The sequence below is a fragment of the Gallinula chloropus genome (genome assembly GCF_964237585.1).
Source record: "Gallinula chloropus genome assembly, chromosome: 19".
NCBI lineage: Eukaryota > Metazoa > Chordata > Aves > Gruiformes > Rallidae > Gallinula > Gallinula chloropus.
In genome coordinates this window covers 555,887-575,543 of record NC_140104.1, presented here as the reverse complement: position 1 = coordinate 575,543, position 19,657 = coordinate 555,887, and the positions used below count along the sequence as shown (strand labels likewise).

Genomic DNA, 19,657 nt, shown 5'->3' with positions numbered 1-19,657 from the left:
CTTGTAACAACATGCTGGTTTTGGTGTGTTTGAGAACTCTAATGCTGGATTTTCCTCTTGTTTAAGCAAATTTTCTAAGAGCTTACCTTGCAGATATTTTTTTTACTCCACTGTAAACCAGGTTACAACGGTGTAAAAGGCTCTTTGCATAATGGTTTCCTCTGTGCTGTCTGAGTAGGGAGCTGCTTTGGTACTTCTCTCAAATCACTGGTAATTTAAGGCAGTAGCATTTTGTTGAGGTTGTGTGTGGCTGTGGCTGTGCGTTCTCCTGTGCTGCTCTGCACCCTGCCCCAACAGGCCATGCTGTTTACTTTCTGCTCTGTGGTGAACGGATGTCACTTCCTTCATTAAAATGCTGGTGTGCAGCCAGAGCCTCTTCCTCTGGGCTCGTGCACTTGGAGAAGCAGCTCACCTAGTAAACGCACACGCTGTTCGATCCAGTTGTGTGCCACGCTCCGTGGTCTGCCTCCTGGCTGGGGCTGTTGGGATGGGCTGGCTCTCCTGCTTTCACAGACCTCTGGTCCCCACACCTAGAGGCTTTTGAAGGCATCTCTGAGGTGGAGAAGCACAGATGCAGCTGTGTCACGCTGCATCAAAGAGGGTCTGAAGATGGACTGCCAGAAGGCACAACCTGAACTACCAGCCATGTGTCATCCACAGCTGGGGGAGAAGGTCTAGACAGCGTATGGGGACGTGGTGCCAGTATCAGCCTGCTCTGTCCATCGAAAGCAGCTAGTGGAGGTGAGTATGCAGACGCTGTTCAAGTGCAGCTGCTAGTCCTGATGTGCCCACGGGCGCTCTTGGATGAACAAGATGCCACAGAAACTAACCTGGCCATGTGGTTCTGACTCTGCTTGGTGCAGACTGACCTGACCCTCCATCCTCTGCCTTTCTAGCTGGCCACTTTCTCACCTGAAAAATTATAGACTGATATCAAAGCTGCTGATCAGGCTGGTGACCAATTGTATGTTTGTCTTTCTAAAGATTATTACTGTTCATACTTTGATGATTAGGATGTGAAACGTCCAGAGACATTTTGAAAACAGAGTAATATGGAAAAACTTCTCCTCCTTCCATCCCAAAATTCCAGACTCTTCTCTCTGAACACTTGTGTTTCCAGCTGTGATACAGTGCTGATACTCATTTATGTATTTTTTTCAAGATGTACATGCTTGGACACATGGGAACTAGTACCTTTACCTATCCCTAGGTAAAAATCTCATGTGCCAGATCCAGATGTTGTACATTGCAAATTAGACTTATGCATTTGGTGATAGGCAGCCAGGGCTGCTACCCACTCTTCATCTTCTCATGCTTTGTTCTGGTTAAGATGCCACGTCTGCAAATGTCAACCTACCTCCTTCCCTTCTGCCTCCTCTGAAAGGTTAATGTGCTGCCTTTTCCACCTGTCCTGACATATGGCTGCTCCCATTTGTCACAATTCAGGTCTGTGTGCTGTGACGCAGGCTGATAAAAGTAATACTTGGGGCATAAATGTCATTTAATAGATATCTTATAGCTCTGTTATCAAGCAAATGCTGATTTTTTTGACCAAGTGAGCTGTGAATTTAGTTTCTGAGTGGTAGGTTATTAGTGAGACTAATTTTAGCAAGGTATTTCTTATCAGGGCAGGTTTACTAAAGGGAAAAAAAGAAGTAAATTCTAACAACAAACAACTGTGCAGTGCTATTAATAAGCACCAAGATGGTGAACTCATTAAGGACTTAAATCATTGCAGAACAGCATGCATGAAAGTGGGACCTGATGAATTTTTCAGGGGATACAGCATGGAATAATAATGCAAAAGTAATGATTTTAAATGTGCTTCAGCAAGAGATTGGTATTTCAAAGCTGCCCAGCCGTGTTCAGGCTTCCTGAATAGATGTCTGAGATCTTCAAGCTACTAGAAGTGGCAGAAACTTCTGCTTTTGTGAGCCATGCTAACCCTGGTCTTGGTGTGTTGTCCTCGGAGTGGCATCTTGCCTGTGAACGTGGGTTTGCTGATGGAGAGGCCATGCAGTGGGTGAGAGGTTGGATGTGTGGTGCTGGACAGCATCTGCAGGTGACGCACATGGACCTTCCTGGTGTTTGATAAAGAGCGAGGGGAGGGTGGGGAGAGAAGCCTGGGACACTCTGCAGTGATCTCCTGGAAACTGCTGAGAAACAGAACAGTTCGGCATCACGGGGGGTGGGGTGGGGGTGTCTGCAAGGAAGGAATGAGGCAGGGAGGGAGGATGGTCCATCGGTGAATGAGATGGAAAGAGCAGTTGGGCCGTTCAGGGAGCTTATAAAAAAGCAGCTGGTTGTGGTGAACAGGAGGTGGGAAGGCAGCTGGCAGAGCTAATGAGCAAGCGGCAGGGGAGGAAAGCATGTCCTAGCAAAGCTGCTGTTTGTCTTGCGTCTCCCTCCCTTTTTGGCACCCTTCTCCGTTTGCAGCCTCAAGGGTCATCAGCCCTGGTGTTCCAGTGGTTGGAGGCCTCTCAGGAGGAGGAGGAGTACTTGTTGCTGGGCCTTCTCCTCATGTGGGAGCAAAATCAGCTGCCTGTGGGAGCTCAGTTCCTTTTGATCCCTTAACTCAAGTGTCTTGTTGGTGTTACTGAATTCCAGCCCCCAAACTCCTGAGCAGTCACAAAAAGAACCCGGGCGCAGCCATGGAGAGCTTTTTTGTAGAGGCAGAGCTCAGTGGTTTTGAGATGTCCTTTTGCTTGTTATAGTCCCTTATTGTTTGTATTCTTGGGGAAAGGGAAATTTTATATTAAAATGTAAGCCACAGTTTTCCTGTCCTGCCAAAGCCTACCCTTTGATAGAAATCCAGAGAGGCATGTGTCATAAACCCTGTGTGCAGGCAGCGGTCTCCAACGCCCCAGCCAGAAGGGTTATGGCACTACTATTGCATATATAGTGAGAACCTGAGTTCAAATGCCTTTGGTAATGAAGGTGGAAAATACAAAACTCCAGGCTTGCATTATGAATGTTATCTGCAGTGGTGTATGGGAGGAAAGCTTTGACATCACTGATATTTCCCCTGGAATTAGATCATGCTTGCAAATTTATACAAAACTCATGGTGATGAACAGGTGGTGAGATGAATTTCACTCTTCAGTTTAAAACCAGCGAAGGGAATCACAGTGTTTGCAGCTTCATGCTGAAAAAACCCAAAAGCAAAAGCAGTCAGCAGAGCGTGATAGAGTGCTAGCACTGCTTTGCCCACAGACTGTGGCAAACGCTCCCTGCCTCATCGAATAGTTATTGAATTTCTTCTGGCTTTTCCCTAAAGGCACTCAAAAAAGAAGATAAAACATTCTCCCTTCCCAAAAAGAAGCCCAGCATGATGATTGCCATGTCGGTGGAGGTGTTTGCAGGTCCAGGATAGACTGTTTGATCTTACATCTCCACCTTTGGTGAAGCTGCTTCTCCGTTTGCTCTTGTAGCTGCTCCAAGCACAATGGGCAGTTGGGATTCAGGGGCAGTTGGGATTCAGGGGCAGTTGGGATTCAGGGGCAGTTGGGATTCAGGGGCAGTTGGGATTCAGGGGCAGTTACTTCTTGGCTGCCAGAACTCACCTGATGAGTGCCTGCCATATAGCTTTCTCTTTCCCCAAGCCATGCTCAGCTCTGTAGTTAAAACAGTTCTTTCTGTGGCTCCCACTGGCCAGTACAAGCATCGTGTCCAAGAATAACGAAGACTGCTGATACCAGCAATGCCTGTAGCATTAATCGTGCCAGTAAGCCAACATCCTTTATTCATGAAGTTGCTTGAGAATCCCTGAAATCTGTGGTGTGATTAACTTTTCCAAACCAACGTGTTCATATTAGTCAGGTTATTGTAAGTATTTAGCGAGCCCTGAAACACAACGAAGAAGTTCTTTCCACTGGTAAATGTTTTGGTTTGGCATTTATTTGTTGTTCAGTGTAACTGGGGAGCTCCTCACATGTGAAACAGGCATTCATCTGGAAAGGACTGACAGGTTTTACACGGGGCAGTGCTTTCTAGTTATGATGATCAAACTGCCACATCTGTACCAACAACCCATCCATCAAAGCCTTGCTTACAGAAATTGCCAGTTTCTGGACAGTGCCAACTGCATCTCTCTGGGTAACTAACTAAGGGAATAATGAGGCTGTAGCAAACATTGTGGAGATCTTTAGGAAATTGCCATCCTGAAATTTCACCATGAAAGTCCTCTCCCACCAGCACTGCTTGCTTCTCAGGGCTAGAACTGCTCCAAAGGAAAAGTTCCTCTGGAACAAAGGAAAAGTTCCTCTGGAAGCAGCTGCTGAATCTTCCCTGTGTTCCTTGTCATTATCCTAATGCAGCTGCAGGCAGACAGAGACATGTCAGGATCTTAAGCCTGTGTCATGTCTGCTGGGTACTACAGCAGTCAGGTAGCAAAGCTTCACCTGGCTGGTGGCAGCGTTTCGAGTTCCGTGTAGCAGCCAGTGCGTGTTCCAGGAATCAACAGGGTGATTCTTGCTGTTCAGCTGTCTCCCAGGTATTTGGAAACAGGTATCTACAGAATCAGCTGGGGTGAGGGTGACTGAGATGCAGAGCATGGTGGCTGCAGTGTGGGCAGAGGTGGAAACATTTGTGAGCTCCTTTCATTGCACTTGGAGCAGCCTGAGCTGCAGCTGGAGCAGACTGTGGCATCGCCCGGGTGCTGTCCCCGACCTGTACACTGTGTTGAGAAACGATGGTTGCTGGCTGGCACCTGTACCTCTCTGTGCCTGGAGAGGAATCCCGCTCTGGACAGGAGTTGGCAGTGGCACACAAGGAGTGTGGGATGCCTGCTCACAGCGCAGAGTGACTGGGCATCCCGCTGCCTTTGGAGACTGGACTCGATGATCTCTTGAGGTCCCTTCCAAGCCCTACAGTTCTGTGAACGTACGTGCTCGGGGGGGCTGATAGTGAAGGGAGAGCTGCTCCTTTCTGTGTGGCTATCAACCAACCAGCAGCACAGAGCTGTTGTCATGAAGCATCACTGTCGATACAATCGCTGCCCTGATTTAAACTCCCACCTCTGTGTGGAGGTGTGTGAGGAATGAAACCTGGCATACACTGGCATGGGCTGAGGCAGCCTGTCTGTGTGGTAGGAATGGGCACGGTGTTTCTGTGTGCTCCTTTCTCTTAAAGATGGGAGACAGCTTTGGAAATACAATACGTATCAGTCCTGGTTATTAGCTGTTTGTTTATGGATGTTTCCCCTCCGTGCTTTTGTAGTTGCACAGCGTTAAGGTTCTTCCAAAGCAACATCTGAGCCTTTTGTCAATCTCTTCATTTCCTGGCAATTACACAGAGCTACAACTCCAGCTGAATGCTGAGTTCTGTCTCATTTTGTGCTGGTTTGTGCCCTCCCTTGTGTTTTTCTTCCCAGGGTTTGACATGTTGCAGTGTTCCAGAGTGAATTACAGGGCTGTTTTTTTCTTTTTTTAGGAAGGCAAAGTTTTGGGGCAGGCAGTAGCACTTGTGTATTCTGTTACTGTGGGTGGCCTTTGGTTTGCAGGGGTCCTGGAAACAGGGAGAGAACTGACTCTGGATGCACTTTTCCGCTGCTGTGGAGGTTGTGAATGCTTGTTTCACCGTGCAGCTTCCGTGGTGTTTAGGTTTGCAATTCCTAGGAGCAAATTAAACCTCCAGACAGCATAGCTTAAAATAAAATGGCAGTGTTTTAGCAGTAGAAAGGTTGTGTGAACTTTGGAGTTGGATTGTTTGAAAATTAACACGCAGAAAGAAACAGAGAGTAAATTTTTTAAAGCACATCTCTAAAGCATGTGTTTTGATTGCAGTGCAGGGCTGATACAGATGGATGCCATGTTATTTGTGTTCATGGAATGCTTCCCTCTGTATTTATTAAATGATAATTACCCCTGCTCATAACTCGGCATCAGGCTAAGATGCACCAGTTACACCATTCATGGCTCTGGGTTCAGCTCCCTATGTGTCAATAAGAACTTGGACTGGTTTTCACTGATCCTTGTTTATGCTTATAAATAATAACCGTGTTGCAACTTCATTGTCTTCTGACCCCAGGTAAGAACAGGCTTGTGCCCAGTGTGTCCGTGCCGTGCCTCTGGGCAGACAGCTGGAGCTCCTGCTTGTCTCTTGCTATTCTGGAGCTCCTGTGGCCAGTCCAAGTGCAATTTGTGCTGCAGCATTCCGCTCCTCAGTTGCACTCAGGGGTGTTTAGTGGGTGAATCTGTGGATGATCACTTGGAGGTTAAAGCCTGCTGAGCTTGCAGGGCAGAACCTGTTGCTAATCTCACCATTGTGGGTTGTGAAAGGCGTGTGTCTGCCACAGCGACAGCCCAGCTCTGACGAGTCCAATTCAGCTAGATCTGCAAGGATTAAAGACTGCCACTGAAGCTACGGGTACTGGAACTGCACCAAACTGCAAAGGCTTCCCAAAAGACTTTGAATGCAGCTTTTAATTAAATAAATGAACAAAATCAACAGAACTGGATGTTGGTGCATTGTACCAAATAAGCTTTAGGACCTGTACCAGTCCCCTTCCCTTGGGAATCTGGACTTTTTACAAGGGCAACACTGATCCAATAGAAGTGAATCAGCTGGGTAGCTGAGAGATTATTTATTTCCAGAAGTTTATAAAATCAAGCAGTTGCAGAACACTGTCAGTGATGGATCTGATTTTTAACTGATAAATGTAGCCCAGGAACTACAGAGAGAGTGTAGAAATGCAGAAGAGGCAATTGTGTTCTGTTTATCAGTGGGGACACAGGTGTATCCTCCAGCAACTGAATGCCCAGATAAAGTCAGATTTCTTTCCAAACTCCCAACAGCAAGTTTATAGCAGCTTTGTTCTGGAATACTGCATGGGTGGTCTTAGACAGCTCCAAACTATGCATTTTGCATGGGCTGTTAGGATTTTAGGTAACTCTGTGTGTGTGTATCTATATATATCTCAATCATTGTTTGGCTTGGAAAAAAAAAAGAAAAAAGCAAGTGATTATGTGTCTCAGAAACTCTGGTTTTCCCAAACAAGTTACCGGAAGCTAATGTTTGATTTTTCTGGAGTTGCTGTGGGATGATTTAGCCTTGTAATGCTGCAGATTGAGTTGGGAACTGGAGCACGTTCAGCCTGTGGCTCCGCTGCTCTTGTCTTTCATTTTATCTTTTTAGATTTGTAGCAGTAAATCTGTAGAGAGATTTAGAATAAAATGGAAGAATGTACTTGCTGCTGATTTAAATGTTAAGTTACATTTAAATATAGTGTGTGAGACCCAATTTGTGCTTCTGTTTGCTCCCCCCCATGTGCAAACCCCCGAGTCAGCGCATTGCGCTGCCTTACATGGAACAGAGACAGGCTGGTACAGCAGACTGGCTCAGAGAGTCTCCTACTGCCAACTGCAGCATAAACCTTCTCTTCCCTGGGCTGTGATCTCCTAACTCTAAGAAATTCTGGTACCATCCTGAGCTTCCTTTGTTTTCCTCACTAAAGGAATACCGTGCTGCAGTGAGGATGTGGTTTTTGCATGTGCTTGGAAGTCAGAGGCAAGATGAGCATGCTGTCAGAACTTCAGTGCTGGGGAAGTTGAGATACACACTGTGCTCTGTGCTCCCTGCCCCTGACAGTTTCCTGTGTCATTCTAACGTGTGTCTTCCCCGCTTTCAGTTACTATGTGGGCAAGCTGCTGTAACTGGTTCTGTCTGGATGGCTCACCTGAAGAGATGCAGGCGCAGCCGCAGCAGGGACCCGGCGCCCAAGCCTACTCCAACCCTGGGTACAGCTCCTACCCGTCTCCCTCCGCCTCGGAGCAGAGCTGCAAAGCCTGTGGCGTGCACTTCAGCAGCTCCTTGAGCAAGGTGAGTTGCGAACGTCCTCTGCGGCGCTGCCGGCTCGGGCGAGCGTTCAGTTTGACTCAGCGTGCCATCTGACCTCTGAGTCATCACAAACAGCCAATTTGAGGAGAAATGGGTGCACATGGGAGGCCTCTGATTAGAGGACGTACCAGATGGGAACAGACAGCTTGCTCTGGCTTCTGTGCCTTTACTCATCCTTGCGCAATTAGCAGACGTAGTTAAAGATGACTGGAAAAGTGGTAGTTAACCTTCAGCAGACTTGGCTTTCCCAGGCAGCCAAAGAAGAAAGCCAAAATGCTTAAAATCATTTACAGGAGCATTAACTGGAACATGAGTTGTTTAATTTGTTCTTTAAAAACATGCCCTTTAAAAAAAAAATGAATAAAAGTGTGTCACGAAGTGTAGTGATCTGTGCTTCCAGTATCTCTCCAAGCTGCTGCTGCTCAGACTAAAAGCCATGGAAATTTATGGAGGGAGTATGTTGGATTGCTGAAGCTCCCTGAGAAGAAAAAGCAGATCAAGTCTCTGCTATCTTGTTTGTGAAATTTATTTGTGAGCGTAGATATGCCAAAATAATTGTTGCCACAGTATTTTTAGTTAGACAGCAAACTCTGTCTGGGCATGGTGGTTCCTATAGTGCTGCTGGAAAAATGGTTTAGTGAGGAAAGTTGTTAGTCCCAACTCTGGGGCTTAATAAGCATCTTTATATATGGCATGTTAATGAACTTCAGAATGTGAGAACTTAAACGTTATGGTGAATTTTGGCTGTAGTCCTTTTAGGTTAGATGGGGAAATTCATAAATGGGGTTTTCTTGCACCTTTTCATGGGTGCTGACACACAGCTGAGCAATGGTAAAGTCTCTGCAGAGCTGTTGATTTCTTAGGGAACAACAGGGATACTGATGCATCTTTGCACTGGGAGGTGCTACTGCTCCAGGAATCACTGGAAATTTAAATTGTGGGAATATATTTGGGGGGTTGTGAATATAGGGAATATATATTTTGGGTATGTAAGGGTGCACAGACTTTTTGTGACAGTAGGCAGATCTGGGTCAGCTGGAATGGTGCAGTCACTGCACATGACCCCACAGTGTTGTCTTTAACATTGTGCTCATTAATGGGATGTGTCTTCACAAACACTAGTGGAAAGAATGACTCTGGCTCTAGTGCTTACAGTCCTGCAGAATGCAAAGCAGTGGATGAAGGTGATTCTGGTTTTGAAATGAAAACACCCAGTTAAGAATGGATTGTACAGTAGCAGTGCTGGAACCACGGTCTCTTTCCTGGTGTCTTCAGAAATACATGTTCTAACATAGCTGTCTTCAAGGCAGTCTCTTCTATAAAAGTCATCACTAGAGCTTTGTGAGAACATCCTGAGACTGACTGGGCTCTGTGCTTATGTCTCAGCTGATCCCCTTTGGCACAGGCTGTCAATGAAACTGAGTTTGAGGTTTATATTCTGTAATGTGCAGGGGCTCCTTAGCATCCCTTCTGCCACCACAGCTCCTGGGCAGTAATCTTTGTGACTGACTGGAGCCAGATGGCCACAAAGCTTAAACAGCCGCAAGAAGGGCTGCTCGATCAGTCATCAGCCCTTGGTCTCCACAAGAGAATTTGAGGTAAAAGCCCTGAGTACCTAACTTTTAAAACACCCAGGTGTTTGTGAGCCATGGTAATTCTTTAATTCTGTTGATGTGGACCAAGAAGTGTATGAAATCTCACTTTGCTGCAGGGAGAGCCCTGAGAACTCTGCATTTTGTCCCAAGAGATGCAGTGCCTTTGAACTCCCGAGTCCAGTTAATGTTTATACTGAAGTACCATAGATAAAAATTAATTTATTCTGCTCTGGAGACCATAAGGTGAACCTAGATTGCTTCTAAAAACCCAACCACCACCACCAAAGAAAGCAGAATGATGGTATCTCAGGTACTTGATCTGTTATTGTAATTGCATTTTAATTTTCTTATAACATGGATTATTTCTTACTGAAAGGATTAGAGGAGGTTTAAATGAGCCATCTATTTCATAAGATTCCTTTAACTGGGCAAAATTGTGGTAGCAAAAATCTGAGGCTTTTCAGCATTAATCAGGCTCTTGGATTACTTTTTTTGATCTTGGCTTTCTGCAGCAAACTGATTCCATAAAATCTGATAAATTTAAACCAAGTATTCTTCCTTTCCCTCTGCTCAGAGAGCTGTGGCTATGTTAGGTTGCTATTCCTTCCTCCCGTTTTCTGGCTGCAGCACCTTAAGTTGGCTGTGTTCTCAGGAGGATGCTTTCCTCTGCATCCTTACAGAAGCTGCTCCTGGCAAGCTGGAGTGTAAGATTATAAAACCCCACAACGCCCTGAACAGCAGGAGCTGTGGTGAAGGCTTGAACGTTGGCACTTGTTCATTTTACCCTGCACACAGAGAAGAGCCGAGTGTATCCGAGCCCCATCCCGCTGTCTCTGGGAGGCTGTTGGAGCAAACGGCCAGGGACCGGCGTCCGTTCTGCCCAGGGTTCTGATGTAAAGGCCTTTGCTTCTGTCTGACCATCCCCTGGTTGTGCCACCGGTAAACGAGCATCGCTCAAAAGTGGTCTGACCTTCTGAGTCCTGGTTTCAATTTATAACAGCACTGAATGTGGCTGTTCTGGAGAGAGTCGTGTCTCCCGTCATTCTCTGTCAGTCGGAGTTCCGCAGAGCCGTGGCAAACAGCTTCTGCACCTGCTCACATACTCCACGCTCAGCTGCAGGCAGCCTGGGGAATTTTTTCCTCTGAGGGGCAATCCTGGTGGTGAACCGATCAGCCAGAGACATGCCTGGTTTTGTTCTGACTTCTCAAATGTATCATTTAACATCTAAGGCAGACTGGTGTTATTACTGTTAATTGCTTGCAAGAAAACACGTTGGATAACGCAGCCCTTGTGCTGAGCTTGCTTACGTGATCCCTAGACGTGTCAGCACTCAAGTAGGGGGTTTCTGGCTCAGCCATACAGTGGGTCCCTTTGGAGCCAGCTTGGCAGCCCGTGGGGTGCAGGGAAGGCTTCCCCTGCCAGGGCAAAGCAGGGCTGTTTGGGTTTTGGGTTGGTTTATTCTCTCCTCAGCTCTTCTGATTGCTCCCTGTCAGAGATGGGTGATGGAGAGGGGGAGGCTGTTGTCAGGGGATTATTTTCCATCACTCTGCCTTTGTGGAGCATCTGTTCCCCTGCTCCAGACACACGCACAGCCAGCAGCTCCTGTCTCTGCCCTGAAGATTTCCCAAGGAGCTGGATTGCTCCTGCAGTCGCGGGGTCAGAAAGTCAGTTCCAGACTAATGGTTTTTCTAATGCCGAAGTTAAGGAACACTTCTCAGAGCTGGATGGTGTGTGGAAATTGCTCTTCCTGTCTTGCTTTGTGATTGATGAGAGTCACTTTTACTTGGCAGTTCCCCAAGCAGCAATTTTGAGATGAGGTTTCAAGTTCACATGGCCAGAGATTCTCTCTGTGGTTGAAATGGCAGAAAATTGGGATTCTTTCCACTAACTGTCATTCCATTGCAGGGTCTAATGAGAGGTCTGTCGGTTATAATTGTAGTAATTGGGGTGTGTGGGACAAGGGGGCTGTAAAGGGGATTAGAAGGAGTTTATGTAAGCAAGTAGTATGTTTACACCTTTTAAAGCATGAGAAACACCTTCCTTTGAACTGTGAAATTAAAAATGTCCTTTAATCACCAGGAAAAATTCATGAAACTTTCTTCCCCTCTGAGTTTGTATTTGTTGCTTCCTTAACCCTGGGTGTGTATTATTTATCTTGCATGGCTCCGAAGGGTCCGGATGTCAGGATTTCATAGAGATGCTTGTCTTCTCTGAGACTGTGAATTAGCATTTTTAAACAGCACTGAAACCAGTTCTTTTCTCCTCTCAGGACTTTTTCAAAGGCTTGTAATGCAGCTGTTCTGCTGCTGTTCCTATTGGAAAATGTAGAATTTGACTTTCCAAAGCGTCTAAAGTTTCTGCAGAAATCAACATGGCCTGTGAGTGCTTGGAACTTCTGAAAATCAAGCCCTGAGCGAGGAGACCAGAGCAGTATAAAACAGAAACATCAAAACCCTGATTTAATCTGTAAAGTTTTTAAACATCTGAGGCCCAATATTTCCAAAACTTCCATCGCTTTCTGTGCAGCACTTGGCCAGCACAGTGTGCCTATTACCTTCAAAACAGCCTGGGTGATTTTGCTGTGTAAAGAAATGTTGAATCCTTGGTCTGTCAGACACGGAGAGCCTTGCTGTATTCTTTCCTATTAGGGTGAAAAATGAAGAGTTAATTTTGTGGGTGTAACAAATTGGAAGGGAAAAAAGGGGGGGAGGGAGTCACTTGAACAAGTGTTAAATTTATGAGAGAAATGTTTTTAAGCAGTTCCCTCCAATGCTTGAGCTTTCTGAAGCAGTGCACAGCTAGCTGTAATTTACTTGAAAGTCTGCCGCCCCATAGATGTCTCCTGATTCCATCTGTGGTTTAAACTGGATGAACAGGTCTGGAACAAGGTGCAGAAAACTCCTGTCATTGAGCGAATTACCTGAGATGGCAAGATTTCATCCCAGGGGAATGGGGTGTACATGGTGCTCCTGGAAGAGCTGTGAGGAACTGAGCGATCTGCTGGTGGCATCAAGCCTTTTCCTCATCTAGGAGCATGAGTAACATACTTGGCACTTTTTCATGAGTGAGAAGGGTTTGACTGTGCTCTAAGGAGGCTGCTAGTGACTTTGGCTTCCAGGCAGAGGGAGCGCTGCCTGCGGCCCGGTGCAGCTCTGTCGCAGGGTGTGCTGGATCGGTTTGACTCTGTTCCCTTCTCCTTACCAGCTCATCTGCTTGGACTGCAAGAAGAGCTTCTGTACGTCCTGCTCCAGCCAGCCCGAAGGGGGTCCCCTGCTCTGCCACCTGTGCCAGCGCGTCCGAGCCACCGCTTTCCAGCGGGAGGAGCTGATAAAGATGAAGGTGAAGGACCTGCGGGACTATCTGGCGCTGCGAGAGATTTCCACAGAGCTGTGTCGGGAGAAGGAGGACCTGGTATTTCTGATTCTTGGCCAGCAGCCTGTAATTACCCAGGAAGATCAGATAAGAACAAACACATTTAATACTAGTGCCTCTGGACAGCAAGACTTTGTGATTCTCCCACCAACCAGCACAGCATCTTCTACCTCACGCGATGAGTCTCCAGTGTCTGCAGATCCCATCTCCAGTTCACTAGCTCAGGAACATCCCCAGGTACGGTCTCTAGCCTGAAGCATCTTGTGCAAACTCTTTCATCTCTAATTTTGGATTCACTGATAAGATATTGCACGAGGTTTTCCAAGTGGATAATGTGCCAAAAAAGCAAGGAGGGGTTCTCTTAGAACAGGTGACACAAGACGTCAGTAGCATTTTGTATGTGCTCTTCTCAGGTTTGTTTTTAATTTTGACCTGAGGACCTCACACTTCCTCACAGAATTATCAGGAAAATAAGCTGAGTTACTTTATGCTGCCTTTCTGTGTGAAACTGTGACTCACTGTCACCACCTTTGTGCTGTTCCCTTTCTGCACTGGTGGAATTGATGGTGAATAGATTGAGTATTCACTCTGAGAACATCATCACCATTTGGAGGTGTGTTCTCCCCAGTGCTCTGGTCCCCACTTGCTATTGCCACCAGATACTCCTCTCGCTGGTGATGTCTGTGTGATCTTGTGTGTTAATGTTGACAACTTTGTGACATTTTTTTGTAGGTGTTAGATGAAATAGTTGTTACTGTTCTTTAATCTCTGTGCAAGACAGCAAGGGCAGTTTGAAGGAATTTTGGACCCAAAACTGATGAGATGGGTGAGGTTTTTGGTGTCCTCTGTGCTTGGATCAATAGAAAACCTGAGTGGTGTTAAGTTTATGGCAAACCTTGAAGTTCTGACAAACATTGTCAGGGGCATTTGGGCTTAATTATTTTTTATTGACTTTGCTTTGTTTGTCTTTGTGCTATCTGGTGTGGGAAGTTTACTCAGTGTTTGACATCTGCTCCTAGTCCTGTTAGGAAGTTAATAGGTGTGTTTAGTTCCCTGTGGACCAGGAAAAGCTATGTACCTTCTGCTCTCTCTGCAGATACATCTAGTACAACAGCAGAGTCCTCCTGGGAGGGTGTGTTTCACAGAGCATTATAAGGCCTTTTCAATCTCTGTTTTTCTAGACATTGCTGGTAAAAATCAGAATGGCAAATTCAGCTCCGTTGTCTTCCCTTAGCGCCCCGTGCTACATTTCAGGTTCCTGTCTCTACTAGCAGGACATCCTGATGCAGTTACTGTTGTTCTTTTACTATGTAAACATTAACGAGTCACTGGTTAGATAAGTAGGATGGTGACATTACAGTTTTCTTTGTCGGGGGGAAACCAGAGGGGAATGACAGCTCCTGAGGGCAAGTCAGCTAGGATCACGCTGAGGTTCCTTTTATTGAGTGCTCAAAGCAACTGCCCCTTCGCATTCTCCAGCTTTGAGCTGCACTTGGTATCTCCTGTTTGTCCATCAGAACCCCCCAGAGGTGTTTCTGTAGGGTTACTCTGAAGATGGCCTGTTGACTTTGTGCTGTGCTACAGAGGAGTCTTACACAGAGCCGTGCACAGCCAGCCAGTGTGCCATCAGAGCTGTGATACCACGCACCGTGTCACACTGCAATTGCATGGACATACGCCCTGCCTGTGTCCATTCGGTCTCCTCCTGACCCAGGCCTCACAAGAACATCGTGTGGGATCTTACTGTGCAGATGCTCTGTCAGGGTTTGAATGAAATGGAGCTTTAATGGGTCAGATGATGCGCTTCAGAGTCAGGAAGCGTTACTGTTTATAGAGTGTGGGTTTTGGTAAGTGCAGCACAGGAAATACCTCAGGCGAGCAGGCCTCGCCTCCGGCCCTGGCGGGAGCGGGGCCTTGCCTCCGGCCCTGGCTCGAGCAGGCCTCGCCTCTGCCCCTTGCAGGAGCAGGCCTCGCCTCTGCCCCTCACTGCTGGCCCTGGCTCGAGCAGGCCTCGCCCCTGCCCCTCGTGGGAGCAGGCCTCGCCTCTGGGCCTCGCCTCTGCCCCTCACTGCTGGCCCTGGCGCGAGCAGGCCTCGCCCCTGCCCCTCGTGGGAGCAGGCCTCGCCTCTGGGCCTCGCCCTGGGCCCTCGTGCTGCCCGTTGTCCTTCCAGTGGGCAGGGTTTGTGGGTACGGTGAGCTGTGGAGTTGTATCTCCTTTTGGACACAGGGATGTGCTCTTGGTGAGAGCTTTATTTCTTCTTCTAGGCCAATGGTTACGTGCCTCCAACCCCGGTCGGTACAGCAGGAGTTGAGAATGCAGCAGAAGCACCGACAGAAGAGGAGACACAGGTTTGTGTGGCCTGGAATTACACGACAAGGAATACCAGGCTTTCAGGGCTGTGTTTGATCCTGGGTGAATCCCGGGATCCTTACTGGAGAGATGGGCAGCTAAACAGTGTTTCGGATTGGCCACTGGCAGACCAAACCAACCCCTGTCTTTAGTGTCCTCTTGCCCCCCCCACACAGAGGGCGCTACAGAGATAGAAATGACTCATTTCCATCCGCTCCTGAGAGGGGGGAGTTTACAGAGGAGTCAGCTGTGTACATCCAAACTCCAATTCCTGATAGTGCATGTGTTGCAAGTTGATTTACATTGTAGTGCTAGGTGTTGAGGGCAGGAATCATTCCTCTTTTGTTCCCTTCCAGTCTACTGACTCAGAAGATAACCTGGTGCAGGGGAGGAAGGCTTCTCTTTCTGATCTAACAAGCATCGGAGACATCAATGCGCTCTCTGTGCGACAGCTGAAGGAAATTCTTGCCCGCAACTTTGTCAACTACAAAGGCTGCTGTGAGAAGTGGGAGCTGCTGGAGAGGGTGACTCGTCTTTATAAAGAGAAAGACCTTCAGCATCTAGGTAAGAAATGTAAACCTGTGCTTGTGTTCCAGGTTGCAGAAGGAAATAGAACTTGGCTTATGATTTTGACAGAGTTTATCTCTTTCTCTCAATGGCTGTTGCCTGTGCCTGTTTTTAGCTGGGCTGAGTGCTGTTGGGGAGATTCAGAGATTCAAAAAATTTTATGGGTTGGAAGGGACCTCCAGAGATTGAGTCCAACCCCCTGCCCAAGCAGGGTCCCTAGGACAGGGCACACAGGTCGGTGTCCAGACGGGGCTGGAATCTCTCCAGAGATGGAGACTCCACACCCCTGGGCAGCCTGTCCCAGGGCTCCCTCACCCTCACTGGGGAAAAGTTCTTCCCCGGATTGGGGTGGAACTCCCTGTGCTCCAACTTGAGTCCATGATTGTGCAGCACCAAAGAAGCCGGCACAGGGGGCTACTGACAGTGCAGATCCAGGAAGCCAAACAGCACGAACTCCAAGGCTGTCTTAAAAATTGAGGCAGCAACTGTCTGCACTGATGTCTCTGTGTAGGGTTTACTACTGTGCAAGCTCAGTAAAAAGTTTCTTGCCAGTGAAACAACCTGTCCTGCTCGGGGCTCAGCCTGACCCTCTGCAAAAAGCCATTTTGATGAGTAATCTCCCTTTGAGAATTTGATCTCCTGCTTCATAACACTGCTTGAATGTATTTTGTTTCCCAACTCCTCTTATTCTTACCAAATAACTTTCTCTTCTTGCATTGCAGTTTCTGACACTGATGATCAAACTGGTAAGTGATATTCTTAACCACAGAATCATTTAGATTGGAACAGACCTGTAAGGTCATCGAGTCCAACCTTAACCCAGCACTGCCAAGCCCACCACTAGACCATGTCCCCAAGCACCACATCTACACAGCTTTTAAACCCCTCCAGGGATGGGGCAGAACAACCCTTTCAATGAAGAAATCCCTTCCAGTACCCCATCTAAACTCCCTTGGTGCAACCTGAGGCCGTTTCCCCCTGTCCTATTGCTTGTTACTTGGGAGAAGAGACTGGTGCTGCTTCATTCGCCTCATTGCCAAGAGTCTCGGTGGTGTTTCTGTTCTCCTCACCATGAAGTGGCTGTGTAAAGGCCCAAACTTCCTGCTCCTTGCCAGGTGATGGAGCAGATAGATCCATGTCTGGGTAGATGAGAGGGGGAATTCTTTCTCAGCCCTTCAGCATGCAGAGGTCCATGGGGGAAGCCCACTGATTAAACAAACTCACAGATTCCCCCAGACTGACACCCCTTTCTTTGGTCTGGTGCAAACTGTGGTCTCTTCTTTCCTCAGGTGGCGCTGGGCTGCCTGGCACAGAGGACAACCTCTGCAAAATCTGCATGGACGCTCCCATCGACTGCGTGCTGCTGGAGTGCGGCCACATGGTGACGTGCACCAAGTGCGGGAAGCGGATGAGCGAGTGCCCCATATGCAGGCAGTACGTCATCAGGGCTGTGCACGTCTTTAAGTCCTAAGTGTGTGCCAGGAGGACTGCTGTGCCTTAGAGCCTCAACTGCTGGTAAGTGGTCAGGATCGTTAGGTAGGTCAGGGATTAGCTTGTGGACCCTGCTGGAAACTGGAAGTGAGGGAAGGATGAAGCCTGGGGAAAACTGTTCTTACTCCAGCCGTGCCTGGCTGTGCTCTTCCCACCATCGTGCTTTACACCTCAGTGCCTGGACTCCTCGGAGCTTACTGCTGGCAGGAGAGAGACCATTAACAACCTGCGCTCTGGAGTAACTCCATCCACCAGCCTTGGGGACAGATGGACCCCTGGCTTTCCACCACAAACTTCACAGTCAGAGGCTTCTTATTTTCTTCTGAACATTAGTGGACTGAGGTTCAAACAGGGACATTCATTCTGCCCCACTGGCTTACACATCCGCTGACAACTTTATTTTCAAAGATTAAAAATTTACTGTGCCTATTTTTGTGGGGTTTTGTTAAAATTTGTTTAATACTTGTGCTTGCAGGACAGGCAAACTGCCTCCCATTTCTGTACCCAGAACACACCTAATTCTAGCCTAGTGCAAATCTGGGGAAAATGTGTAATTTTATTTGCAGATGGGACTTTGTATTAGTGAAAGGAATGTAAGGGGAGTGAGGCTGTGAAACATGCAGCCTTCTTACCTTGTGTGGTGGTGGTCTGTGTACGTGCCAGTGAGAGAGAGACTTCTAGTTTGACTGTTTGTTGATTCTGTTGACTTCACAGGCTTCCTTAGTGTACACCAGCAATTGCTTGAAAACTGATCTGACTCTTGGCTAAGGAGCTATGAAGCTCGAGTCTTTAGTGAGGAAAACACACAGCTAGAGAGCAGTGGGGATGCCACTGCTACACAATCATGTTTAAATACTGGTGGCTTTTTCTTTTTAGAGGGGAGATGTGAAAGAGAGCAAACTTCACCTCCCTTGAATGACTTAGCTGAGTGATCATTGCAGCTGCTTCTCTTTAGTGATGAGCTCCCCCCTCCATGTTAGTCCTGTTTTCAGTCAGACTGCTTACCAAAAGCGATGTATTTTGTGCTTGCTGCTTGTGAGGCTGGTAGGAGAGGTTCTGTGATCTGATACGTGAGAACCACAAGCCTGTACAGCTCAGGAACAGCATGTTCACCTGGAAGCCTCCAGAGAAGGTTGTAACTGGTGTGTTTTGCCCTCCAAGTGCTCAGCCCATCTGTCTGGGAACTCACCAGTTTTGGAATCTGCATGCCTTAAACTTCCAGCCACCATGGGGTTGCACACTCACTGCAACTCACTTGTGAACTCGAGCACCTTCTGCTGCAGGTTTTTTCCCCTTTATGGGGGAAACTGCATCTCTGTCTGCTTCCAGCTTCTCCAGAGGTGGAAGAAACGGTCACCAAAGCCATCTGCAATAGCAAACCCAACTCATGGGAATCTTGAACATGAAAATTGTGTGAGTAGCAGCTTGCTTCTCAGCTGGCATGGAGCGAGGGGAGGGTCTCCACTCTGCAAGCACCCTTAAGGGGAAGATCTGTCACTCAGGAGGCAGCAGAACATCTGCGTTACTGAGGGGGTCTCCAACCCCCACAAAAGCAGTAACTGCTGAGAGGTTTACTGAACTCACACTCCTCAGTTTACCTCTTCCCTGTGCAGGTTGTTCTCTAACCTTTGGCTTAAGGTTTAACAGCTTCCAGAAGAGTACCAGTACAATTCAAGGCATCACGTTAACCCCCCCCATGCAGGTAAGCTGTAACTATCTACTTTCCAGGAGGTTGGCAGGGAGCTCTGTGATCGGGGCAGGACACACACACAGTGTTAAACAGCCTCATCTAGTGAATTCACTGTGAACATTCATGTCGTGTTTTTCAATAAACTCAGGGCTGGGGGAATTCAGCAGGAAGATGATTCCCCTGTGGACAGATGTACTTTCACTTGCAGAGGGTAGGTTTATTTTCTACAGCAGAAAAATCAAGTTGCAGATCTGTGCCTGACAGGAATGAGAAGACAGACCAGCCACATGCCTCTGAATGTGCTGTCTGAAGGTGGCACTCTGGTTTGCTTCTCCTGACTACAGTGTTTCCTGTGCAAAAATGGGTTTAAAGGAAAATCAACTTCTGGAAGAAACTGATTAATGGTCCAAAGGAATATAATAATCTGAACTAATAAAAGAAAATGGAAATATTTATGTGCTTTATATACACTGTACATAGTTTAAATATTTTAAAAGTTAATATTCTACTTGAAATGGCATGTTACCCTCCATTAATTCCTCTTGGTACTATGATGGTTAAACTTAACTAGTTTTGGTACAGAAGTCTGGTTTATAATTTTATAATAAAGTTGAAATGTGATTTAATTAACTTTGCTTTCTGACTGTTACCAGCAGGCCAGGAGAAGCAGATCCTACAGCTACTTCTGAACTTCAACCAGAGATGGTGATAGAGCGTTAGTGGGTGGGTGCCAAGGACAAAGCAAACTTTGTGTT

The 19,657-nt window shown here is 47.2% G+C and overlaps 1 protein-coding gene across 1 annotated transcript; it reads left to right on the top strand.

Moving 5' to 3' along the window:
* Positions 1–1,418: 1,418 nt before the first annotated feature.
* Positions 1,419–19,528, top strand: RFFL (ring finger and FYVE like domain containing E3 ubiquitin protein ligase; the record flags this gene model as incomplete). Its single annotated transcript, XM_084272982.1, has 7 exons — positions 1,419–1,446; positions 7,628–7,818; positions 12,637–13,041; positions 15,070–15,153; positions 15,511–15,718; positions 16,444–16,467; positions 17,011–19,528. 7 exons carry the CDS (start codon positions 1,419–1,421, stop codon positions 17,190–17,192), a joined length of 1,122 nt encoding a protein of 373 aa, XP_084129108.1. The 3' UTR covers positions 17,193–19,528.
* Between the last annotated feature and the right edge of the window lie 129 nt (positions 19,529–19,657).